This window comes from Cebidichthys violaceus, unplaced genomic scaffold (assembly GCF_023349555.1).
Source record: "Cebidichthys violaceus isolate CVI_PGR_0920_01 unplaced genomic scaffold, fCebVio1.0.p SCAF_5, whole genome shotgun sequence".
NCBI classification, from domain to species: domain Eukaryota; kingdom Metazoa; phylum Chordata; class Actinopteri; order Perciformes; family Stichaeidae; genus Cebidichthys; species Cebidichthys violaceus.
The window spans coordinates 16,035,655-16,062,360 of record NW_027176705.1 but is presented as its reverse complement, the minus strand read 5'-3'; the positions used below and the strand labels follow the sequence as shown (position 1 = coordinate 16,062,360).

General features: G+C 46.5%; 1 protein-coding gene across 1 annotated transcript; it reads left to right on the top strand.

Annotated features, from left to right (window-relative positions):
* The first annotated feature begins 46 nt into the window (after window positions 1-46).
* wtip (WT1 interacting protein) lies at window positions 47-21,727 on the top strand. Its single transcript, XM_068731170.1, has 9 exons — window positions 47-112; window positions 265-1,774; window positions 8,388-8,489; window positions 16,409-16,476; window positions 17,865-17,927; window positions 18,182-18,312; window positions 19,330-19,381; window positions 19,571-19,639; window positions 21,206-21,727. The coding sequence occupies exons 2-9, from the start codon at window positions 274-276 to the stop codon at window positions 21,356-21,358; spliced, it is 2,139 nt and encodes a 712-aa protein (XP_068587271.1). The 5' UTR covers window positions 47-112; window positions 265-273; the 3' UTR covers window positions 21,359-21,727.
* Window positions 21,728-26,706: the final 4,979 nt, after the last annotated feature.

Sequence of the window (26,706 nt, the reverse complement as noted above, 5' to 3'; positions counted from 1 at the left end):
TGAAGTTGACAAACGTATCCCTGTCGGCAGAAACTGTGAGAAAGAGTTTGCTTTCTCGGCGAGGGAGGCAAAGCAGAAGAAGACGATGCGGCACGCGGTGGAGATTCTCTGAGTACGTTGGAGGGTTTTTTTTCTGTAAATGAGCGACGGCTGTACCGCGGCGTTTTGTTTTGATTTCCATGTGAAATGCAATTAGTGCTCCGCGGTGCTCGCTAGGTTTGGCTCGCGGAGCGGAGCACACTCTGAACTTGTTTCTCGCCTCAGGAGCACAACATGGAGCACTACCAGGAAGATTTGGGACTCCGGGCCAGTCAATTGATGGAGGACCTTTCCCTGTACGACGCGTATAAGGACGGGATGTACAACGCGAGGAGAGACCTGGTGATTAACCCCGATTTAGACTTTTCGGCTCCGGCAGTAGCGGAGCACAAGAGCACGCCGATGAATGGCACATCTGTGCTCCACCAGCAGCATCACACCGTGGAGAATTTCACGTCTGGGAATAAAGTGTACACCGCGGCTCCGGTGCGCCCCGTGAACTGCAACCGGGCCGTTCCCGTGGATTTTTGTGCCCCTCAGAGAGACGCGGCTTACGCCGAGGAGGGCTGCTGCACCAAATCCGAAGTGGCTCTGCCGTGCTACACGGGCGCCTCCGAGAGGCACAGGAGGTACTCTCTGGAGGTGCAGGGCCACAGGTACAGCACCGGCTCCGCCTTCGACGGCGTGCCCCTCAACAAGCCGGCGGCGCTGCCCGGCAACAGGTGCAACAGTGTCTGCATCACCAGCAGCCACGACGGGAGGTACAACGCCACCAGTCCCCGGTCCAGCTTAGCGTCGTCCCTGTCCTCTCAAGAGCAGAGCAAGCACGCCAGCCCGAGGTCGAGCATCAGCAGCCCGCGCACGAGTTTGGTGGTGCCGGGTCAGGACAGGTACTCGAGCCCCAGGTCCAGTTTAGTGCACTGCGAGGGCAACAGCGTCCTCAGTCCCAGATCCAGCTATGCAAGCACCGCCAGCGATACGAGTAAGCACTCCAGCCCCCGGGCCAGCCTCAACAGCTGCGACTGCTGCAGCAAGCCCAGCAGCAACCGCACCAGCGGCATCAGCATGGGCTACGACCAGAGGCACGCCAGCCCCAGGTCGAGCACGGCGAGCCAGTACTCCTTCACCACCAGCCCGAGATCCAGTTACTCCGATTCTCGGTACGGGCCCGTGGTCAACCACGATCTGGAGGGGGCGATTTTGCACGCAGCGCCGCTGGCGAGCCCTCGCTCGAGCATCTGCAGCCAGGACGGCAGCGCGAGACCGGGGACAACCGCGAACTGCGTGGTCAGTCCGCGGTCCAGCATCTCCAGCCACAGCTCCAGGAGTTCCCGCAGCTCCAGGGGGTCTATGAGCACCTACCCGGAGCTGCAGCTGCCCTCGCCGCGGTCATCGATGCTGGGCAGCAGTTTGCACGAGGACACGCTGCTGCAGGAGTTCGGAGACTCCAACGGGATCCAAAGTCGCATCCATCTCCAGGGGCTCTCGGCGGTGCCAGAGCCCCAGCAGCAGTCGGCCCATACGGGAGGGACTGTGGAGATGGCCCCGGGGTTGCCGTCATCGTTTAGCTATGGGGTGTGCTCAAAAACGGCTTCATCGAGCCAGAGGTTTAAGATCCCTTACCAGGTGACCCCCAGCCGAGAGAGTGGACCAAGCCAGGCGGAGAGGCGGCTGGAGGCGCTCACCTTGGAGCTGGAAAAGGAGTTAGAGATGCACATGAAAAAGGAATACTTTGGTAGGTAATATTAATTGCAATTGGGGTTTTATTTATTTTTTTATAAAAACTTTGGAACTAGATAATATTGGAAACAACACCAGAACATGCAAACAAACAGCCGTGATGCTGTTTCTAGCATAGGGAAATCCATTTTTACTCACTTTGACCCAACATTTGTTATCTACAAGCCTCCCATATCTAGACTGTGTTTTGTGTAGGGTGAGAGTTTTGGTTCTGTGGGCCTTTTAGAGCGCCTGAAAGTTAAGGAAATCAAAGGGACATGGAGCATTTACCCAATGTTTTGTACCAAGGTCTGGAATCAACTATGGTGACTCAGGAAGATGGGTGTCTAAGTTGTCATTTGATTGAGATTCTGAATTTCTCATGAGAGATGAAAATGAACTCGTGTGGTCACAGCAGCTCAGCTCCAGAGCCGATGGCTTCTCCTCAGCCTTTGAGTCTCTCCTCTAGATGCCCCCCCCTCCCTACACACAGACACACACACACACACACACACACACACACACACACACACACACACACACTGTCCTTGCACACTTAAGCCCTCACTGGTGTTGGTCAGATCCCCTCAATGTTGCTTTCAAAGAAAAACCTGCTGTGGGTTTTGGTCCCGCACAGACAGAACACGTCCAGAATCCAAAACAGTGACAGTTTTCAGCCAACAAGAGCAATGTTTTTTTAGAATAGAGAGAATTCTCCATGGCAACCATAGTTAAATAATAGTACTAGCAGCGTGAAATGTTACGTTTAACTTACTCTGTATTGAGTGTTCACCGAAATTGGAATTCAAAGAAATAGTTAAGAGTTGTTAGTGGGTTCTTTTTTAGGGTTATTTGTTGGTTTTTGTTCTCTTCAAGATCCACTTACAGCCTGCTAAAGCTACATTACCACTAACAGCCCCCTCTGTGGCAGATAAGAGTGGCATTGCAGGGCAATACTAATTTCTGTCTTGGCAGAGCTAACATTTGCAGAGCGCTGCACCTCGCTGAATGGATCCTTCTGTTCGGGCCAGAGCAGACACCCTTCGGTCATTTGGAGCAGTGGGCTCCGGATGTGTTGGACATGCCTCTTAATACCCTCTGATAGACAGATTGTGGCCAGTCATTTGTGGTTTTTGTGCCCGATTTCAAGAACATTTTTTTGGGACTGTAGGGACTGTGAAACCAGATATATTTGGTCCGCCGGCAACAACACGGCCACAGAAAGCCCGCTGAGGAAGTTGCTGTCTACCTTTGAATTAGCAGCCAGACGAATGGCTGCAGCCGGAGAACAGTGGCGTGTTTTATAGCCGGTGCACTTGCTCAGAGTGAGGCTGAGACAGCTGTTGGTTTGTTCCAGAGAGGCAGGTGAGAACAGGAGGATGGGAGACGGGAGGAAGAAATGAGGAAGACAGCGGGGGGGGGGGGGGGGAAGAGAGAGAAGAATGCAGTCAGACGCTCCGAGCCCAATAGAGACAGCTCTGTTTCCGTAGCGACAGTGGAGAAATTGACTGCCGGGGCCTTTTTTTTTTTTTTTTTTTTTTTTGGAGGGGGGTGGGGGGGGGCAATGCCAGTGTGGGACACAGTGTGGGACACTGGCAGGCTCTGCCTTGCCGGCCGGCCCTTGTGTGGCCTGTGTTTGTTGTGGTGGAGAAGGAGCTGTGAATCAACAGCTGGCCCGATACAGGCCTGCAATTGAAGCAGCAGAGTGAGGCCCCCCCCCCCCTCCACCACCAACGCCACCCGGCCCTGACTCCCCCGCGAAGCCCTTCATTAACCAGCCGGTGGGGAGTCGGGCAACACCAGACACTTGGCACACGATCTTGGCTGGCGGGCCAGACGTATCGGTGGGGGTCAAGTCTGATCACCTGCCCAGAATTCTAATGGCAGTAGTCATGCACAGGCCTGACGAACACACACACGCTGACTGACAGCACACAAGCCTGCCCTCTGTATTTACTGTCCATGCACAAATGGCAGCTCACATGAGATTAGATTTTTACATTTTGTTTTTAAGTCTCACTATAAGTTTTAAGCCGACATTCTCCTCTGATTTGTCAAACACTCTCAGATTACAAGAGAAGACCTCTCTCCCGAAATGATGGCGTGTAGCCAGGCTTTTGTGCTATAAACGCTATTGGCTTCCCTCTTCATCTTTCTTCCCTTTTTCTTCCTTATTGCAAATTGGGAAGTAAGATACTGCAATCTTTCACATTGCCCTATCGGTGTGATTTCAGTAAACAGCTAGTTAACAAATCAAATCGAAACACCCGCTCCAGAATTCCCCAAGAAGCACAAAAATAAAACCCACAAAGCACCAGAGGGATGAGATGACACACTGTAGACATGATGGGAAGTTAATTGCTTCTTTCTTTTCAAGGTCTGCACCCGTGAGCAAGTGTTTGCTTTCAATACACAGTGCATCACAGCTTTCTATGGTTCCTCTGTTGGCCCAAGTCTCTTTTGTGTTCTATATTGTCTTCTTCAGGATAGGTGGGCAGGATCTGCAGATTATACAGTCTGTTGGTGATGTTGTGATTTATTATACAGGATCATGATTATTTTGTGCTGGACAGACACATGAAGCGGCCCAGCCTGAAGTAACTGAATCACTCCAATAAGACATGCGGGAGTTTTCAAATATTTAGCAAACCTGACATTCACCCCTCTATAAACGCTACCGTCACGGCGTCTTCGGAGCTCGGTTTGATGTTTTGCTGTAAGACGTCAAAGTCACACAGAGTGGTCGTTAAAGTTTCACGAGTCAGGCGGTGCAAACCTTCTTACAACTCGCACTGCGTTCTGTTGTTTTCAGTGATGGCAGAATGTGAAGTTGCGTGTTTTACTTTATTCTCGTCACATAACCACTGCTGTGTCACTATTCCCACTGAAAGGTTCTGATCCAGCACATCACATTTTCCTGACTTTCGTCTCTCAGAAATAACATCAAATGTACTTTTTTTTTTTTTTTTTTTTTTATTCACATACTGACTCATCTCCTGTTTTCATTTCATCTCTGGATTTATCAGTCTGAGTTTGATGTTGAAAAGCCTTCCCACGAGCACAATAACACGGCCACATATTGAGCAGCGGCGCTACTGAAAGGATGGCGGCTTGATATTAACAGCGGTGTTCAGCTCAAAGGCGCAGGGACGTATACGTGTGCGTCCAGTGATGCCGTTTTTATTTTTAACCCCGGTGAATGCACAAACATCCTGTCCTTGCCACATGAACATGTTATGAAATGGGCACATGAGGGATCCTGTTTTCAATGAACGTGAAGCGTGTTTCAGAGATCTCCCCCCCCCCGCTGTCCCGTGAACCACAGCCTCGCTCGTAACAATGTCGACGGTCTTGCCAACACACGGTGTATAGATTTGAAGAATCTTCAATATAGTTGCAGCCAGAGGGAATGAAGTAATGGAGGTAAATCAATATGGCTTTATAAATAAATCAAAGCCAAAGAGCCGCGTCTTTAAATGCAGGGCCATGGATTCATTCCGTGGGAAAGAAATGAAAAATGTAGCTGCTTAAAACTCTCTCCCTCTCTTGACATGAAGCTAGATAAGTTGTGCGTAAGAGTAGACACATAAGAAGACACACACACACACACACACACACACACACACACACACGCACACACACACACACGCACACACCTGCTATCTGGGTCCAGATAGATTTGTGTCATTGTGCTTGTCCACCAGCGGTCAGTGACTTCAGACAGATGTGCAGTGACTCAGTCGTACCCGGTTGATTTGTGGAAGTGACCGGTGTGTCGCGGCTGCATCGTGCTGTCTGTGTATGCAGGATGACTATACACACAGTAGAGAAATCCATACGCAAAGAACAAAGCAGCGACTAGCACTCGCAATCATACACACTGTGATCTGAGTTAGCGTTAGTCACAAAAAGACCAGATCTCACTCCAGCTTAAACCTGAGTTCAACTTAACTTGGGTTAATTCTGCACGCTCACGCAAAAGAGCTAGCGTCCAAAAAATGACAAGCCATCACTGCACATGAGATGAGGAAAAATGAATTTCTGTACAGTGGCGGGAAGTGATCAGCAAACATAATATAATCCCATATTTCTATGTTTTTAATAGGCGGTTATTCATTACTAATTATAAATGAGCTGTATTTTGAACTTTGGAGTGAGCACGTGGTACGATTGGGTAGCTTTCATAGACCTCCTGTGTTTTATACAGATCACTATAACGTTTAAAAGTGCTTGTGCTGCAGAACCTAAAGTGGTGTTTCACATAAGAAAGGGAATGCAGAACAAACACTCGGTAAATGCTGTGTGATCACTGTGCAGCGTGCGTAAATTCACTGGGAGCAAATGTTCAGTGTCTAGATGGTTTTCTTGTAAAAAGGCAACAAGTGGGCATTTTTTTTATTTACAGTCATGGTCCATTCAAAGGTTTCCTATTCACAAAGTGGCCTTATGGCCCTGTGAGCGTCGGTGATGAATAAGAAACCTATGCTGAACCAGACGCAGCCAGGAGGCAAATCAGTAATGACAGAATTTCAAAGAACTGATGTGCAACAGTAAATGCTATTCATTATGGACTGTGGCGAGCTGGCTCCCTGCTTTACTGGCAGATTGGGTGAATGCTTCTGCTTCAAGCGTCTTTGGCCGCGGGGCTGATGAATCCGACGTGTTTATCAGGAGGAATGCTTACTTTTACTGGCTGTGAGTTTTCACTGAGACGTTTTTCTAGTCTTTGAATAAGGAATTCAGCAGAAGTGTTCTAGCACACATACAGATACCTGTGCTTTCTTCTGCTTGCCATCATTGACTTTCATTCTGGGGAAATTACTCAGCCAGTCGAGCTCATTTCAAGTCCACTCCTTCGTTCTCGTCGCCCGTTGTTTTTTCCGTTATCCTCGAGTGAAGTGGTGAGTTCAGGTTCCACCAGGAAATGCCAATATTTGACTTGGATTCAGATTAATTCATTTGTGCAAACACTTTTGTTGTGAGGTCGAGAGGGAAGGCATGGAACCTTTGGGTGTCCTTAATCTGTTTCCTACAATGCCACTGGTGCTGTTATGAAAGGGAAATGATCGCAGATGTCAGATAGCCTGGGAATTCTACGATTTACGTCTCCGAAAGTGTGTCCTCGCTCCGAATCCTTCCTGAGTTATGTATTTATTTCAAAAGATAAGTCCCAGTAATAATTTGTCTGTGTGAGGGGGTGCAGCTCCCTGTTGGGACCTTGTGTCCTGTAGGCACTGTGACCCTGGACTCACCCCACCCAGGCTTTGACCCTGCCCTCCCTGAGGAATGTGACCCCGGTGGAGGTCGTCTTGTGCGTGAGAGTTTGGAGATCGTTAGTCTGCTGCTGCGTCCAAATAGTTTAATGCCACTGCTTTTTTTGTTGTTGTTTTTTTATCCCCCTTTCTTATCATACTCTTTGTGTTCAGGCTTAATGTGTAGCACTTGTGTACCTGTGACCAGCTGGGCATTTCCTCCCAGGGTTTTTCAAAAAAAAAAAAGAACACATTTTTTTCTTGCAAAAGTTTTAATAGTTGTAGTTATTTTTACATGAAAGATTTTTTTTTGTCTGTCCTCCTCTTACTGGTCTGAAGTGGGCGGGCTCAGTGGAAGGAGGGGGATGTCATTGACTTCTGTGCACCAATCACAGTTGGCAACAAATCATAATCTGATTTCAGTCGCTGGGGCTGTTTGTGTATGTTGTTAGCACTGCCTGTCAAATCTGATCAAACACACCCACGCAACCCCGATGACGCTGAGTCCTAATGGATGATAACTATTTATGCTATATTTCTGAGCTTTAATTTATTTTATAGAGAAATACTGAAGAGTTAACATTGGGTTTATTCTTTTTTTTTTTTTATTCTTTAAAATCCTGTTAACCCCAAATATAGTAGAGGACTCAGGGGTGAAACAACACCATCCTCATCTGTAAAGCATCTTAAACAGAGTTTAGTTGTACAAGTTGAGCGTCAATTTCTATACAGGGAAACGTTTTACACCATGTTCAATAAAAATGGACTTTCGAACACAATCACAAGCTCCTCTCAAGTAGTTTGCCTTCAAACGGTATGATGTAATCCATAGAAACCTTATTGAGAAATATCACTTGTGAGTTAATAATCAAGCTGAAATTTGGAGTGTTTTCATAAACCAGATGTGCACCGGTAAGATGTGTAATGTTTTGTTTTTTGGCAGTGCTGTTTCAGAGAATTTCTTTGTGTAGTTGGTCTTCAAAAGCTGCATGTCGAGCAGAGGATGACGGAGAGTAGTGATGACATTTGTAGCAGGTTAATCATGTTTCTTTCTTTTCTCTTCCTGCATCATTACAGGAATGCACACATGATTTGGCAGTCGTTTTTTGTTTTATCGGCTTTCCAGCAAAGCTCCCGACAAATCTTCCAGCGTGTCCAGAAATTGTTTGGTTCTGATGGTGCAACAGTAGCGGACAATATCCTCGTTGGATAGTACAAGCTAGTTCAACATCCACTCATTAGCCATGAAGAAGAGGCGAATCGATATTAAACTTTCATGAAGACAAAGTGCACCAGGAGATTTTCTTTCATGTCGGATGCACAGTCCTTTGCTCAGGATACGTGACATCGGCTAACTGACCGCGTGTCTCTTCACAGGTATCTGTGTCAAATGTGGGAAAGGTGTGTATGGAGCCAGCCAAGCCTGCCAGGCCATGGGGAACCTGTATCACACAAACTGCTTCACCTGCTGCTCCTGTGGTAAGTAAAGCTCACGGTCAGTTCAGTGAAATAACAGTAGAAGCCGGTGCGTCATCGGGTCTGCATTTTGTGGACGCCACGGCGACCCGTCGACATGCATCCGGCATGTGTGTGTAGCCATTTACAGTGCCCCCCCCCCCCCAACCCCCCAACACCATTCCTCATAACACCCCCCTCCACCCACAAACCTCAAATTCGATAGGACATTCTGAGCTTAGTTAGTGCAACATGAAAATTGAATATTACCGGATTTTTATCCCCGTTATTATTATTCTTTGTCTCACATTTATTTGGTAAATAATCGCCCAAAATGCTTCTAAGGTATGTGAAAGAGAAGGATGTTGTTTCTGCGGATTCAGTGATTTACACTTGGGCCCGTTTCTTCTTTTTCGCCTATATTGGCCAATTGGCACCGTTTAAAAGTATGCTGAATTAGCTGTTAGCAGTTCCTGTCTGCAGTGTGCCCATGGAGGTAAAGACAAATACCACCGGGTAGCTTAGATACTGAAGAAAACGTACAATCGTGGTGATTCTCAGGCGAGTTCTGGAGTTATAAGGAGTGGATTTATTGACGTTTATTGCCGATGGACATTGCACATAAGTGAAGTGTAAGTCACATCGGGTCTAAAAATATGCATCGAATGTGTGTGTGGTCAGGTTTGACTGAGATATGACACGGAGAAGGAGTATTTTGGAGTTTTGTCGTGCAAATTGCAACATTCGGGACGCCAAGTGTTTTAAAGTACCTTAATTGTCTCCATGAGCTGCAGCAGCTGTTATCACAACAGCTGCTGCAGCTGCAACTTCTGTCCATCTTGAAAAAGCATGGCCAAATCTTCGGGCCAAACTACAATAACTAACGTGTTGCTTTTAGAACGACTGCACGCACCTCCCCATGTTTCATCTCCCACAGATACCTTGCCTCACATCTCTCCCTCCACACAACTCCCCCTCTCCCCCACGAGGGAGGCGTGCGTCACAGTCTGAAAACCTCTGAACGCCACGGAAGCTGCGTTTGCTCTGACCAGATAACGTTTAAAGAGTGAGGAAATATGATGATCTAAGAGTTGTCCTTGTCTTGTAAGCCCACTTTTTGTGGCCTTTTTTTTATTTTTTATTTTGTCGCTTTTTTTTTCTGGCTCCGGCCCAGGAAAATGATGTCCGCACCCTTAATCTCACTTACAAAGCTCTGATTCGCCGATTGCTTCAACAGCCGGGGGAAAGCAGCCATCAGGGAGCATGGCACCGCACACGTTTGAATCCGAGATGTGGACGATGATGAAAACAGTGGGACATATGTTTTTATATGTCCCACGCTTCGGCTTCCCGGATCCCCACCTTTCTCTCTCTGCAAGATTTCTGTGTTCTTTCATACAGCCTCGCTCTAAGCCTCAGCTGCTGCTGGCTCTGCTGAAAAATCATCATTAGTATCACCAGCTCTCTGTCAGAGGTGGTGTTATGGTCGGGAATCAAAACATCTGCTGCCTAAAAAAAACCTAAAAAAAACCCCTCAGGCCTGAAGTCTGCTCAGTGGAATAACAGGGCAGCTAATAATGGCGCAAAGAAATAAAAAGCTGACATTATTTGGTCTTTAACACTGTAATTATATCTGTTCTCGAGCTCACAGTACAGATTTTGTGTGTGTGTGTGTGTGTGTGTGTGTGTGTGTGTGTGTGTGTGTGTGTGTGTGTGTGTGTGTGTGTGTGTGTTTTTGGACGTCCCTGTCACCCGACTCCAGCCCTCCTCTCCTGTTTCCCGGGGAAACAAGAGGAAGATGTCGGGAGAGAGCTTTTTAGCCAGGTTGCTCCCATTCATATGTGTACTATACATGGACACTGATCCTCCACCCCACCCCCTCCGGCTGTGGAAGGACTGCCTATAATTTACATGTAACCGAAGCCACATACTTTCCGATTTATTGTGTGTCTGAAGAAAGAGGGGCCAGATGCCGAGTGTCCAGTTGCTGAAGTTGTGGGGTTTTGCTGCGGAAAAGTAGCCTCTGACCTGGCTGACTTCTGTTTTAACCGTCCTGATCGTGTTTGAGGGTTTAATTTAGCGCTCGGGAAAACCGCTGTCAGTGATCAAATGAAACAAAGACGCAGGTCTTTCAAACAAACGTATTTGTGAGATAACCAGATTATTTCCTCTGAAGACTAAAAATACTCCCAGAGGACGGACGACTGGATAACTTCTTTGGAGAGAGGAGGGGGGGGTAATTACTCTGTAAAATAGCTACCTACGTGGGACTTTAGTGCAGTTGGACAAAAACCACAGACAGCTCCTGAGAGAATTATTGCCGCGTTCACTGGAGAGATCACGTCCAGGATGAGTTAACAAGCCGTTTTGTGAGCTCGTCCTCGACCCATCCTGCCGCTCGAGATGGTTTATTGGCAACGTAAACTCTTGTGATGCATCATCAGTTGTGAAGGTCTCTGAGAAGTTTAGTTTTCAAAGTGCCTCTGCCCTTGTCATAACACAAGCCACTGATTTTAACAGGAGCTGCGTTCTTATCTCCCCGTTTTGTTTTTAGGCTTTCTCTCTTACTTCTTTTGTTGTTGTTTTTTTTTTTCTTGAGTAGTGTCCTCATGGAGTCTGGAGCTCCAGAGTGAGGCCGAGTTTGCTGAGACATTGCTCGCTGGTAGCCTTGGGCTTTGTTTAACCATGCATAATTGAGCCCTCCTCTTGGCTTACTCCCATGGTTGCACCCTTTTTTCATGAAATGGCCAAGAATGCAAACTACCCCCCTCCACTTCAGCCGGCCTTCCCTGGAGGACCTCAATCAGACAGTCACAAAGTGTACCAGACCTGCTTATCAGAGGGGGCAGGCATGGCATGGGCTCGCGTTAAACCGCACATGCACGGAGAAGTGCACGCACACACACACACACACACACACACACACACACACACACACACACACACACACACACACACACACGTGCAGACAAGTGGACGTGTCTTTTTGGGGTTCTGGGGTCAATTCAGTTTGGATTTTCTCTTTTAAGAATTACAATAAATGACTGATCTTTGTCTTTTGTATACTTGCACTAGCACATGTTCACCTAAAAGTGCATCTTTTTGTTTATGCATAATGTTCTCACGACTATTAATGCGCCATCTAACAAGGCATTTTTAGCCCTCTGCAGCTTTTTATTGTAGAGTTGCACTTTTCCCAGTTTGCCACTGAATATATTTCCCCTCAAAAATCCACTTTAACTGGAGTGAATATATATATTCCCGCGTGAGTGTGAGGCAGGGTGGCTTGTCCAGATAGAATGGGAAGAAGAAGAAGAAGAAGAAACCCCACGCTGCTTCGGGCTGGATGAGCAGACTGTCGGCCGCAGGGCTGGTGACTCACCTCTGTGTGTTACAGTAATCCAAGCGGCCTTTTGAAAGAACTGGCAGGAGAAGAGAGCTGAAGGGCTTGAATTTCTCAAATCATTCACCGCCACCAGTTGCACCTGCCAGGCACCGGAAATCAGAAAGCAGCAGAAAAAGGAACGTCGGTTTCTTTGTCATTTGTTCCTGGAGTCGTACAACGTGTTTACATGCACACTTGTCAGAGCCGTGCTATTAGAAGCACTTGCACTATGAAAAGAATAAGGTAATAATGAAGACTGTGGAAGCTGTCATATGAACCACATTAAGTTCATCTTTCAGGTTCCGATATTCTGTCTAGATGTAACTTATATATTGATATAGCAGTCTGTAGTTCTTCACGTCAGTAGCTTGTTAGACACTAACAGGCGTTCTCATTAGCAGGAGGCCGGAGAGCTAACAAGGCTGCAGCTGTATTTTATCTAACCTGTGTGGTCTGGGTTGGACTGGTAGCCGCACAGTTGAGGTCCTCCTCTTCTCTTCATCAATAACGGGCAGACTGGATGCTGTGAGACGTTTTGCACCGAGGATGTGTGTCACAGCATGTTATAAGATTTGAGCCAATTATTATTCAATTTCACTATTGATTAAAAAGTAAAAGATTTATTCAAACATTTATCTCTCAACAAGGGACCAAAACAATTAGAAGGGTTGTTGTTGTCCGTCACCGGAGTTGCGTGGGCCAAAGTTGGCCGCTGGGCCCTCGAGTTTGTTCATTTAGCACAACTTTACCTCGCGCTGCGTTTACCTCATCAATACGCCTCCACAGTGGTTTGTTCTTTGGAAATATCATTCTGCACTATCAGCTGCATTACCGAGCTGTCAGTACACCGACCCTTTCGGCATGATATGGACCAACTTAATGGTGCTTGAAGGGTTGACAATAGGAGTTCAAAGTTGGAAACGCATGAAGATGCATGAGCAGAAATTTCACCGCCTCCAAATCCCAAAAAGCACTCGGACCAAATTAGATATTACTTTTCTTGTAATCGGAGCATGATGCAAGACGGTGCTGGACTGCGTTTTGGTGTTTTGGGTTTTAGTATTACCTCGGATGGCTCAAGGGGTGTGGCGGCAATTACTTGGTGATATGTTACTGATTCTAGCGGAGAACCAAGTGACGTTGCTCACTGCTGACTGTGGTTTGCTTTCATCGCCTGGGTTTTCACCAAAACAAACCTAGGTGACAAAGTGACGCGGCCATGGATGGCCCATGTGTGCGTTGGAGTGGCGGTCAGCTCTTTCAGTGCGAATGCATGCATGCAGGTCCCGGCTGTGATTGGACGCTCAGAAGCCGCCACACACGTTCTGACTAATCAGCCGGATCGAAAAGATCCAAACTCCAGCAACACGTGTAGCGTACGGAACACCTTTTATTGTCAGACCAATCACACCGATTGCTCAGCCAGAATCAGATATGTGATTACTTGTAGTTTTTTTTTTTACGGAAACTACAAAATGCTTTCAGGTCTAGATGAGCACGCTTGGAAACAACAAAAGCATGCCGTGCATTTCACAAAGAGGAACAGTTATCTCGTGTTGAAACACACCAACAGCCATATGACCAATAGGAAGTTGACACATACTGCCACATGGAATGTGACCGGATGTGAACTACTTTGTTTTTTTGATGTTTCAAAGTTGACACCTGCTCCATTAGACCTCGTCTGAAGACCGGCGTGAGCTTGATTGACATCTGTCTGACCCTCTGATTATTTTTGTTGCACTCAGGCTGCATATAAAAAACATCCAGTTATGTTCACTGAGATTAACAGACTTGAAGCCCGACCGTGACCGTTTCTACGTTGCCTAAAAGATTTGATTGGGAGAAGTTGTTGGTGTCAGTTTGGGATAAAGTGATGCAAGGGAGCCCATTGAAGGGGATAAAAGCAAAAAAAAAAAAAGCTTCTTCCCTCTGTGGACACGTGTAAATGTTGCCGATTCATTCGTGGGAACGAGTGCGTTCCACTTTCTTATGTGGGAAAAGGTTCAACACGACTGCTGTACCACTTCAGCCGAGCGATACCATTGCAACGCTGCCGCATCAGTCCTTTCATTTCCATGGCAACACCATCAATCATAATGGGTAAATTGGCAAAAAATGAACAAACATTGCAAACAAATGCTTTAAGGAGCGCAGAGGTCAGCGCCTTAATGCCTCAACAGTACCGCTGTGAGCAGCTGGAGCCAGATGACTGATTGTGTCATTATGAATGGTTTTGTGGTTAAGTTACCATTTATAGGGTTCATTTATTTTTTTTAACAGGTTTTCTTAATCTCATTTAAGTTTCATTAGCTGCTCAATGGGAATTTGTGTGCTTTTACAGCATGGCAATTTTTGTGCATGTAAAACTTCTATATTAATACTACTATATATTCACAGAAGAATGACCTTTTTGTGTTTTTTAACCATTCATAATTCAAAATATGTCTGTCTTGATGATGCTCTGATCATAAGTTCATCAGGGTTACATTTTGATCTCATATTGTGCGGTTTAGTTTATAATGCATCTATTTCCATTTAGTGTTAAAGAGGTCTTAGATTTACTAGTAACTCTCGATCGGAGCCGCCGCTTCTATCTCTTGCAGCGCTGCGAGGAGGCTCGGGCTCTCGGCAGCGCTGTCTGGTGACAAAAGGCCAGAGGAGAGAGAGAGAGAGAGAGAGAGAGAGAGAGAGAGAGAGAGGCATGGAGCCCCCCCCCCCTCCTCCTTTGCTCTGCGGTGAGGGAAGCGGGCAGAGAGCGGGTGTTGGAGAGGTGTGGGGGGTTGAATGGGACCAGCTAGTGACCTCAGGCAGAAAGAATGTCCCCGTTTGCTCAGTCGGCCCGCTCCCCTAGCAGCGCTCCACACAGTCATCAGCACTGGGGCCTTTGTGTTCACCTTCCAGACCCCAAAACTCCAGAGCAGAGGCCACAGACGAGCACACAGCAACATCTCGCAGCCCCCGCTGCTGCACTGTTCGCCGTAATCTCACTGTTCCTGCGAGTTTAGCCTCTCCCAACGTCTCGGCTTTGAAGACAGTGTCTCTCAGGAGTTGCTTCACATGGAGTTCTTCCTCTGTCCCGCTTTTCTCTCTGCCTACCAAAATGCTAATTGCTCCTCAGTCTCAAAGTCTTAAAAGTCTCACCTATTGTGTGGACAGCATTCCTCGGCTGCTGCAGCCATTTATGTGGGTGTTAATGTATTGCCATCTCCCAGCATTGTGACACTGGGTTTGTGTGTGAAATACAGCGATTGCATAAATTTTCAGTGTTTAAAAAGAGAGAAGGGGGGGGGGGGGGGGCACGTCTTTCCCATGCTGGGACACCCATAAAATCAGCGGTGGCTCGGGACGACAATTAAATCTGACTAATCCAGCAGATTTATGAGATCCGTGCGCTTCGTCTGCCAGGCTCGGGTGAAGTCATCGCGCTGCCAGAGAGACACCGCTGCTGTTAAATGAATTTGAATGGGCGAGCTGTGAGGGGTGCATGGCAGGGGGCTGCAGAAGCCAGCCCCACAGCAGAATTTCCTTTTAGGTTGGATTCAGACTTGGATTCTGATGAATGAAGACTCACCAAGAGGAATTCAGCCCTCGCACTCGGAACTGGAAGCTCAGTGTGCTGAACCTGGGCCCGCTGTGGCGCGTTTCTGTGGACGCGTTAGCAAGGTGTAGGGACTGCAACTATTGATTGGATTCATGATCTTTGAGACAAAAGTGATGTTTCAAAGTAGCTTCATCAAGTCTAACCAGCCGCCAAGCCAATAGCAGCAGCAGCATCTTGCATCTTGATGAATGACCAACACTTTGAATCAAATTGATACATTTCAGTGTGCCGTTCGATTAATCGTTTTTCGGCTCGATGCATCTGTCAAAGTTAGGGACATCCTCCCTCCAGCCTGCTATTGTTGGTCTGTCTGTGAACAGCGCACAATGGCAGGCAAGGGAGGAGGACCGATTTTTTTGGGGGGGAGGTTTTGGAAGCAGTCTGCTGTATTGATTGTGTATGGCTTGTGAATGGGATCAATGCTCGAGGTAATTAAACGGAGGCACAGGCAGGATGCTCTACACTGACCTTCTGTTGAGGTTCTAGAGTTGAGAGATTAAGGAAGAGGCATACAGTATGAAGAGTCTCAGAAATAGAGTCAAAATGTCTTTCGGAGTGCTGTGTCTGACAATCTACTCAGTTTACACCTCCCAGGGCGTTGTATTTCTGTATTTCTCCATTTGACTTCCGTCTCATATGTGTCAATTCTGTTTTGTTGTTGTGGAACAGTTTCATTTTTGACAGAAGAGGTTGCAACATTCAGCTAATTCAGCTACGACGGCGTCTTCTTTTTTTCCCCGACTCTCCCGCTCTCCGTCCTCTTTCAAAAGTGAGCGCTGTCAAGACGGCTGATGGATTTTCCTTTTGAAACTGGAAGCCCAGCTCAGACTATAACTAACATCCCCAAACCAAAGTGAATAAAAGGGTTTTCTACATCCTTTAAGCCATACATCTGCAGCAGCACATTGGCTAAACACAATATCTAGATTTCACTGTTTTTTTCTTTGTTTTCAGGACGGAGGCTGCGAGGGAAAGCCTTCTACAACGTCAACGGGAAGGTCTACTGTGAGGAGGATTTCCTGGTAATTCACCTGTGTGTTCATGATTATTTTGTTCTGTGATGATCAGCTGGTAGCTCCGTGTCACGGCCTCATGGTCGGGCCGACAGCCGGCTGGGCGGAGCAGAGAGCGAGGGATTAGGATCTCGGGCTACATTTCTGCAGATCTCCAGAGGAAACGGACATGGCAGCTGTAATTAGGAGTTCGGCACCGCCCCTCCAATTCACACTAATTTCCCCCAAATTTCCCCAAGGAGCTCAATTACCCAATGAGCTGCTCCTCAGCGCCTACAATTAAGAGAGGACGATGACAGCTGTAGCTCTCAGCCTCCTGGTCCATCTGCTTCAGGTTAACAGGGCAGACCTGCTTTCAGGGAAACGTTGTAATGATGAGTTTAATGTAGATGGACTCAACGATTTCAAATTTCTGGTCATTACGTTTTGTAGCTGTATGCGATCCTGTTATTAAGACCAAGGACAATAAAATGGGACAGGGAGTGATTTCCAAACATGGACAAAGGTTCCTGTAATATAAATGTTGAAAACCGCTTTATGATCCAAACAACCTCACAATGCCGTCAGTACTTCCTGTTTATAGGCAGCTTCCCCTTAGAGTTTAACTTGCTAATCTGTTGGGGAAATACAAAAATTCCTGTTTTGCAATCGTTGCCCGTCAGTGATAAACTGATGCTGGAGGTCAGATGAGGCTAATCTTTTTCCGTCCCTGTCCCCCCCCCACCCGATACAGCTAAGACTTGACTAGTCTGGCTCGTCACCCCCGGGGTGTGTCGGGGGTGGGAGGGAGGTGGTGGCAGATGGTAGCTCTGGAGTGGAGACGTCGGGGGCAGGGGGCAGCCTGCCCATCGCCACCTCTCACCTTCACCTGGTAGCCCCCCCCCCCCCCCCCCCCCGAGTCATCAGGTCACGACCCTGAGGGGGTTGTGAGATGCAGATGGCCTCCATCATTATCCTCGTGTGCTCTGGCTTCAAGGGAAAGGAGCTACTGATGTTTTGTTTTCCTGTAACACGCAGAAGGCAGTTGTTCCAGTGGAGATGCTCACTGGTCAACAAAAACCATGTCAATTCCCAACTGTGGATGGATTTAACTGTATGAATATAATGGAGGGCCTTGAGGAAAAACAGCAGTAATAGAAAAATAAGAAAAACCCATTTGGTGAGACGCCACCGGTCTCGGCTATCTGGCGAACATGTCAGCTGAGAGACAAAAGGGTTCTGAATAGAAATCCTTCTCATGTTCTCTTAAAGAGCGCAGCAGCACCCTCTATAGATGGGTCCTGGACTGAAACGAGTCCATGCATCAGGTGTGAAGCAGTCCGACCGATTGCATGGCCGACAGAAAATCCTCTAAACTGTACCGCGGAAAATAATACGCCCTGTGTCTTGTCTTTCAGTACTCTGGCTTCCAGCAGACGGCCGACAAGTGTTTTGTGTGTGGTCACCTCATCATGGAGATGGTAGGAGCTTTATCTAACAGAGCATGTAAAGCATGAGAGAGTGAACAGATGCATAACGTTGGGTTAAGAAATATCTGTGATGGCAGCCCATTGTGTGTTACTTGGCCTCACTACCAAGTCTTACCGTTATCTCCTGTGTGCATGTGTGTTTCCTGTTTGTTTGTTTGTTTGTGTGTGTGTGTGTGTGTGTGTGTGTGTGTGTGTGTGTGTGTGTGTGTGTGTGTGTGTGTGTGTGTGTGTGTGTGTGTGTGTAGATCCTCCAGGCTCTGGGCAAGTCCTACCATCCTGGCTGTTTCCGCTGCGTGGTGTGTAAAGAGGGTCTAGACGGAGTGCCTTTCACCGTGGACGTTGAGAACAACATCTACTGTGTCAAAGACTACCACACGTAAGGAGAACAGGAAGTGCTACCCTGAGCCTTCCACTTAGCACTTATTGTATTCATACTAGCTTGTTGCACTTATTGTATTCGTATTACTTATAGCACTAACTGTTTTTCTTGTTTCTGTACTGTACTTTGGCTCTGAGTTATGCTCTGCTTCATGCTCTTAGATGCTTGTTTGGAAAAGGAGATGTACTTATGACTTCTGGTGACTATAGTTCTTCTGATTACCAATGTTGAATGCACTTATTGTAAGTCGCTTTGGATAAAAGTGTCTGCTAAATGACTGTAATGTAATGTAATGTAAATGTAATGAGAACAGCATAACTGCATCATAGAATATCACCTGAGATTTGCAAAAAAATTGGGAAGTAGCAGTCACGAAATGCATCATTACTATGATGGCTGCACGATGTTTGTGCACTTTGAGAGCTTAAGTAAGAGGCTACATCTATGGAGAACGTTATGCTTTCATATTTAATTTAATAATAAACTCATTGGTTGTATAGATGTGAAGGGTAAAGCACGGTAAACAAGACGGGGGTCCATGTTTCGAGAGCGGTCGGGTGCGTTGCCGACGTCGCACAGGCAGCAAACACTTAAGTTCGCGGTGAGGTGTGCCGGAAAGCTCAAGGAGCTGCAGGCCACCTTCAGCCTGAGCCTTTTCAAGCCCATCTAGAGCCAGTTGCGGCGAGGACTAGCAGAGGTCCCAAAAGGGGATTCTTCCACACCGAGTGGCCATCTCTGACCCGCTGAGTTGAATACCACAGGGTGCAAACCACACCCGTTGAGAAGTGTAAAGATATTCTGAGTACTTTATGAAACCGTGGCGGGTCTACGCAGACTGTGGGTAATCAATGAGAAACACTGAATCAGTCCGGGAAAATGAGAACCGTGCTAGTTTTCCCTTTTTGTGTCAAGCAGAAAAATAATTGTAGACAATGAAGATGTCAACTGATGCGTACTACACAGAGACTGGAGACATTTTCAAGTCTGTAATTGTTGTTAACTCTTCCATGACAGGGTGTTTGCTCCCAAGTGTGCCTCCTGCAACCAGCCCATCCTCCCAGCCCAGGTAAGGGAGTTCGAACATATCTTACATATCTGTTGTGTTTGTCATCTCTCAGTAATATGCTGACCACATGACCAACAGTGTCTATAAAGACACATGCTGGCGCTGCAGAGATCAAGCCTGAGACCTGCTGGCTATCTGACGGTCACTTTAATGAGACACGAGAGTCTGACTGTGTGTTTGTTCCCGCAGGGCTCCGAGGAAACCATCCGGGTTGTTTCTATGGACAAGGACTACCATGTGGAGTGTTACCACTGTGAGGTGAGATGCTCCTCCTGCCTGCGCTCTGTCCTCACACACACACACACACACACACACACACACACACACACACACACACACACACACACACACACACACACACACACACACGCTCACACTCACACACAGTCACACACCTGATGGTGTATGGACGCATTCACGTCCATACGCGTCCACTCTGGCTCACAGACACAATGAACCTGGGTAACAATCGTGGGACGAGACCAGACTCCAGACTGGTTTTATGGCGGCGAGCATGAATCACTGCTGCAGTCGCTCTGAATGAATGAGACACACACTGGAAAAAAACAACAACACACAGACGGATACCAACCCAAGCTTACAGCTCAACATTGTGACTCATTGATGAAGCACATTCCAGCGCTGAGCCCTTGAACTCAGCTGGGGACTTGTTGCTCAAGCAAGACTTGTGAAATCCTAGTCATCCCAGTCTGAACTCTGTCAGATGGTTTGCAGTTTCCAGTGTGACAGAATGATTTAGTGAAACAAGCGAATATTTCGCTCCACCCCGCAGTGATTCAGCGTTTCTTTCTGAACTGTAAAATACTGAATTCATAAGGACGAATAAGGCAGATGTCTCTGACTGGCTGACGTCCCCGCTTCGATCCGATCGTTATGTAAGCAGCGGGTAATGATTCAGAGGGGGACTCGTGGACAGAGGAAGGGCAAAGTCCAGAGCTGAATCATCCTGGAGATTGTAAATTTATTACCTATTGGAAAGAAAAGTTTTTTCAGATTCTGTAACACCGGAGGTGCCTCCAAAAAATGGATCATTTATGATACATGAATTTTCAGCTGCTTATCCAGAGTCTTGATAGCAGCAGAAGGGTTGAGGGTAAGATTATGTAACTCTCTTCAGCATGCTCAGGGACAAACACTCATTCCTGTCTGATGTGTACAGAATTCCCCCCACAGGTTCAATGTTCAGTGTATTCATTCATAAATGTATGGACTCTGGTGTGCCAACACAGAAATTTAAAGGAAATAAGCGAAGGCAAATTCACAAGACGGCACCCCTGCATGGGAGGAGCACCGGACTGGATGCGTTCAGAATGTGAATACGGGCACACCGTCTGTGAAGGGAACTACTTGAATCAGAGCTTTGCCTTCGGGCTCAGCACCCTCTCATGCTACGGTCCAGTAAAACAGCCGCGTGACTGAAGCTGTCGATGCATCCCTCCGTCCTGCACCTCCATTGAAACCCTCACTCGCTACCAAGACCCAACAACTCACTCTCAGCGGTTACAGCGTTCTTGTAAAAAACTCGCCGATTGCGACGACAGAAAATGCGGCAATTCGGCAGACGTAAGCTTAAAGGAGTAGTTCAGTGTTTCGGTAAGAATGTTAATTCCTTCGCTCTCTGGCAGGTAAGCTCGGCACAAAGACCGGAAACGGAGAGGAACAGCTGGGCGATATGACAGTTATCAATCTCATCCAACAATAAGCGCAGTTTCCAAAATACAAAATCTATTTCCTTGAATAGATTTTACATCAACAATTGTCATCTTGATCGTGTTGCTTCATGTCTTTACGCCGCTCTCTTAGGACTGTGGTCTGCAGCTAAACGACGAGGAAGGCCACCGCTGTTATCCACTGGAAGGCCACCTGCTCTGCCACGGCTGCCACATCCACCGGCTCCAGTCGCAGGTCCCTGCCCACCTGCCCCCCAGCTACCCCCTCCATGTCACAGAGCTGTGAGGGGGAGGAGGGTGGGCAGCAACCGTAGCCCTGCCTCCCAGGTGATCCGAGACACCAGCAGCGGGGAAAGAAAGGGCCCGCACCCCCCCTCCAGCAGCTCCAGGGAAGTCTCTGTGTGGCCATCCGAGCTACCGCCCCTGTCCTCGACTGGACAACCAGGCCGTGGACGAACACACTCTGTGCAGCTCCCACCACAAGCCCTGCTGTCACACGACGGGGCTGGGGAGGGGGGGAAAAAAGAGGGGGTCCCCCCCCTCCTCCATCTGCGGTCCTTTCCTCCCCCTTCCCCTTGGGTGCCTAACCCTGAAAGCCAACGCTGCGGCTCACCCAGAGGCCCCCGTTGACGTCACACAGCCTGACCCCAACGCATTCATCAAAGAGAGGGGGGGGGGGGGGGGGGGGGGTTTGGACCGGAGGAGAGGACGCAATCTCGTCTCTCTCCGTGCTTTCCCCCTCTCTTCCTTTCCATGTTTTTCATTCCTGCGCTCTGACTGAAGCGGGTCACCGCCGTGAATTCTGCAGCGCTGTCCCGACTGAGAACTCCACTGACGTCGGCGTCAGGGAGGCCCGGGGAGCGAACGGCTACATTCCCGGTAATGGCTGGACGGGACAGACCCCGGGGGGCTGGCATGCTGTGCCTTCAGAGAGGGGCTCTCTCTCCGTGCAGCTTCTAACACTGAAATGGAGTCCTGCTAAAGGCTATGCAAAGGACACCCGGCATCACGAGACAGGGCTGTGAGAAAAAACAAAAAACGATTAGCTCATCACTCGTCACCCTGCAGCAGCCCGAAATAACAGATGCACCGTAGCACCAGGAGAAAGAACCGACTGACATTCCACGTAGAAGTCTTAGACGAGACCTCGAGAGATTCACAAGCAGTGTCTTAATTAATGATTATATTGTGACGGAAAAAGAAAATTGTAGATGCACATAGAATGTCTTTTATATATGAATATATATTTTGCAACTGTTTTCCACATAAGATCGTAGATGTAGATTCTCCTTTTTGTTTTGTTTTTCGTTGCTGCACTCGCGATAGATTCAGAGGTGAAACGCAGTCTGAAGCCTCTGAAGATTTTGTGTCTGTTGTATCATTTCTCCTCCAGGAGCCTCTTCATGTCTGTCACTGGGTCACAGATCCACTGGCTTTGTAGGATCAAACAGTATTCGCCTTCAATTATTTATTTCCACTTTGAGTACCAAATGTTGAGTTCCTTAATCAGGTTTTTGGCTACAAATGTATTCCTTTTAAACTTTGCATATCCCCTCTTTAGAGAGCTGTGACACACACCAACAGTCAGACATTTCTGCATACCTTAAATTTCAAACCTCAAGTTAAACATATTGTGAAAATAAGTTACTAAAAAGTCAAAGTGAATTGAAAAATCACTGTTGTAGATCTTGATCACCCTGTGTGTTTGTAGTACATTTGATACCAGCACTCTCAGGCCCTTGAATGAAGCAGTAATTGAAGTTCTATGTAATGACATGTATTCTTCTTCTACCTAATTCCCACAAAATGTGAAAATGCATTCATGGACCTTAACATTAGACTTTTCAGACCTTCTGTCAAGGGTGCCGCTATTTTGCCAAGTTCTCACACAGAGCTCGAGGATTAAGATTTAAACCTAATCCTAAAATCTGAGCGTTTAACTAGAAATGGGTCTTTAAATGCTGAGATTTAGGCGCTGTGATGCAACACTAAGACACTCAGCGGTCATCGTAGAAACCAAATGTCAGCTCAGGACAGAGAAAACGCAAACTATGAAAATCCATTTCAGAACTCTGAATGGAAAAGGTCTGGCTAAACATCTGTATGTTCAAGATATGATAGAAAGTGCTAGTAGCTTTAGGACAAATAGAAAACATGTGCCTCATCAGAGGGATAAAGATCTGGACTAATTTCATCATAATCTAAATTCTCTAACAACTGACACTGTCTGCATGTGGCCCATCTGGTACTCGAAGAGGAATACAACAAATTGAATGGTTTATTTGAGAATTCCTTTTGCTCGACACTGTTTCCTGGAAAGCTTTCCAGACACTGTTTATTGTCATATGAGCACTGAGAGCGCAGTGTGTTACTGCAAGGAACCGCATGCCTTAAGACAGAACAGGTATGTTTGTGCGTCTCGCTCCGGTTTGCTGTGCAGTCTGCTGTTGTGTTGTGGGAGGACGTCTCTGAAAACCCGGAGCTGCTGGTCCCGCCCGTGTTTTTAGGGAGTTCGCCCTGTGTGTGTGTGTGTGTGTGTGTGTGTGTGTGTGTGTGTGTGTGTGTGTGTGTGTGTGTGTGTGTGTGTGTGTGTGTGTGTGTGTGTGTGTGTGTGTGTGTGTGTGTAAAACAAAAACACTTGAAACTCTGAGCTATGGTAGTGCAGGAAAAAATAGTCCCACCCTCACTTTGTTACTATCATCAAGTTTAGTTTTTTTTGGGGATTGAGGAAACTTTGCGTCACCCTTGCACCGAGCAAAAATCGGAGGTACATAAACCCCAAGTGTGTGTGTGTGTGTGTGTGTGTGTGTGTGTGTGTGTGTGTGTGTGTGTGTGTGTGTGTGTGTGTGTGTGTGTTAGTGGCAGGGCCATGGCACATGCACATCACCGTGTTTGCAGGGCAGCGCAGCAACCAGCACAATGACCTGCTCTCTCTGTTAGTGAGGACTGCGTTAGACCTCCCTCCAGATGTTTGTGTCTAATTCTTGGTGTGCGTTTGAACATCTGTCCAGCACCATGTTGGCGGTGTGTTCCAGTTGCTGATATGTCATCCTCTGACCGTAGCAAAACTCCACCCATCTGGCGTTCCCACTAGAATAAAACAGTCACCGAGCATTATATGCAAAACACTGGTTGTCCACCATACTGCATTACTGTACAAGCAGGTCTGAATATATATATACTACTGAATGTGTCAAAAACAGTGACTGAAGGTAGGGGTCACCACGAGCAGAAAGTGCTTTCTAATGTAACCCGATGTAATGAGATTCATTCCATGTAATAATGATTAGTGTTGTATATTTGTAAAAGCAGAAATGAAAAGGACTGTGTATGTGAGACATTCCCAATGTCATTTGATTAACCTTCAATTTTGCGTGAGGGTTCTGGTCAAGTAATGTGTGCTATACTTGAAGAATGAGGCTTTTTTTTTTTTTTTTTTTTATACTTGTCTGCACATTTTCAACCCCCATGACAAACTTAACAAGATCAGAGTGTATCCCCTTTAAAGAGAATTAATTCACCCTTTTAAAAAGTACTACTTGATTTCTATTGCATAGCACACAGCTAGTTACCCTGTACATAAAGAGGCTAGTTTTGTATTTTATTTTTCTGTCAAAAAAAATCACTTGGAAAGAGAAGACTTCTTCTCCTACTGGTAGTTCCAACAAGCACATCTGTCACACATCTTTTGTATCTCTTAAGTGTTTTGATTACCTAGATGGTTCATAAAAAAAGGAAACTAGATCTATTTATCTAAACATGAAAAAAAGTCTAAAGTTATTTAATGTATTAAAAATCGGGACGTATCATTTAACTGTAGATGACATAATCTGCTTTTTCAATAAAGTGGTTTTGTAGCTAACTGCAAAAACAAACGTCTGTTTTTTTCACTTTTAATTCTGCTGTTTGTATTTTTATTTTTTATTTTTTTTTTGTCAATCTAGAGATGTAGTTTTTTTTACTCGGTATGAAATCTGTCACTGCAAAATTTCACCCAGTTATAAAATACTGCTGACATGATACATCCTTTATGAATGGTTTCATTTTGGCACTCAACACTAAATAATATCACTCTAAAACTCAAGATTGAGGTATGCAGTAATTAGGAGTGTTGTATTTATTCAGCGATCTGTACACTAGCAGTAATAAGCATTTAAAAGTGAGACGGAGCCAAAGCGATCGTAGAGAATATAGCCAAAGTCCAGGGGTACCGCAGGAACAGCATGTGGAGACGAGTCAAGGACGGTTTTGACCACATGTGCAGCGAGTGGTTTTCCCACGGCTGGCTGGTTTCTAAGTGCTCTGGATGTAGACGAGAATCAGATGGAGATCTCACGCTGTAGTTAAAGTCCTATGCCATCTCCTCTGCACTCTTCTATTTCTCTGTAGCTCTTAATGTCTTCCGCTGACACGCGTCTCCAATATGATCATCCAGGGGTCACTGTGCTCCTCTAACATGGCTCTAATGTTGCTGTTTTACAAATTACATTTAGACAAGTCAAGTCAAATGGATTTATATAGCAGTTAAATGTCTCAAAAAGGCTTCACAACACCCACATTATGAAACAATAAATATAACCCTCTTAATTAAAAACTACACTTAAAATACGGCTGTATAGTCACAGCCATGCACGCAACCTTGTAGCTTGTCATGTGGTGGATTCTCCCTCCTGGGACGCCACCCGGCACTCTGATGGTTTGTCACGACTATCAGAAACCCGTTATCCAAAAAAGTTTTGAAATCGCAGACGCAGTCACTGAGCGAGTCGGTTTTTACTTTTAGTAAACTGCTCCAGCACATAAACGTTCCTGGAAATAGCACACAGGCATGATGATAAGCTGATACTGTGGGGATGCTCATGGAATTTGTTAAGCTTTTCAGTTACAAAAGTACAAAACAAGCCCCAAGGTAACCATGAAAGTTATTAAGTTACTTTACGATTACAATACAATTATTTTATCATAAATCATTTGGAACTTATGCTGAATAAAACCCTTATTTTGAGGTGAAGAAGTGATCAGATGAGTGAATATTTTGAGAAACCACGACTAGGACTGAGGAGCAGTGAAGAAAACATTGAATCTATTGAACTCCTGCCAACATGTCCATGTTGGTGTTGGATTTAGACCATCAATAGACCTGTCTGTAGTATTTTAGGGCTGCCCTGCCCTACTCTGCCTTATTTTTCACTTTCAGCAGATGCAGAGAACATATCAGCATTCATTTGTAGTTGGGTTTCTGTTCTCCTGAAGATTGTAAGTCCAAAAATAACTCTCTCATTAGCTCTGCTTTAAGTCTCCACTAACTCCCACAAAGCATCTTTACATGCAGCTGCATTAAATATGTGCTCGGTGTTCCACAGTCAGTAAAATGAAAATACTGCTGTTTGTTTACATACATGTAGCATGTCATGGGGTGGACTCTCCCTCCGGGGACGCTGCTGATGGTTTACGCTTGTCATTTGAAGCACTGTTGATGTAAGAAATATTAATGATAGCCTCTCTTAAAGTCACGAACGATGCCCATATGTTAGGTGGGTTGTAAAGCTACAGGAACTGGTTGCGCTGCCGTCCTCTCACTGGAGATCCTGCAGCGGAGTAGATGAGTTTCAGAAGAAGTGGAAGTCCTGCTTT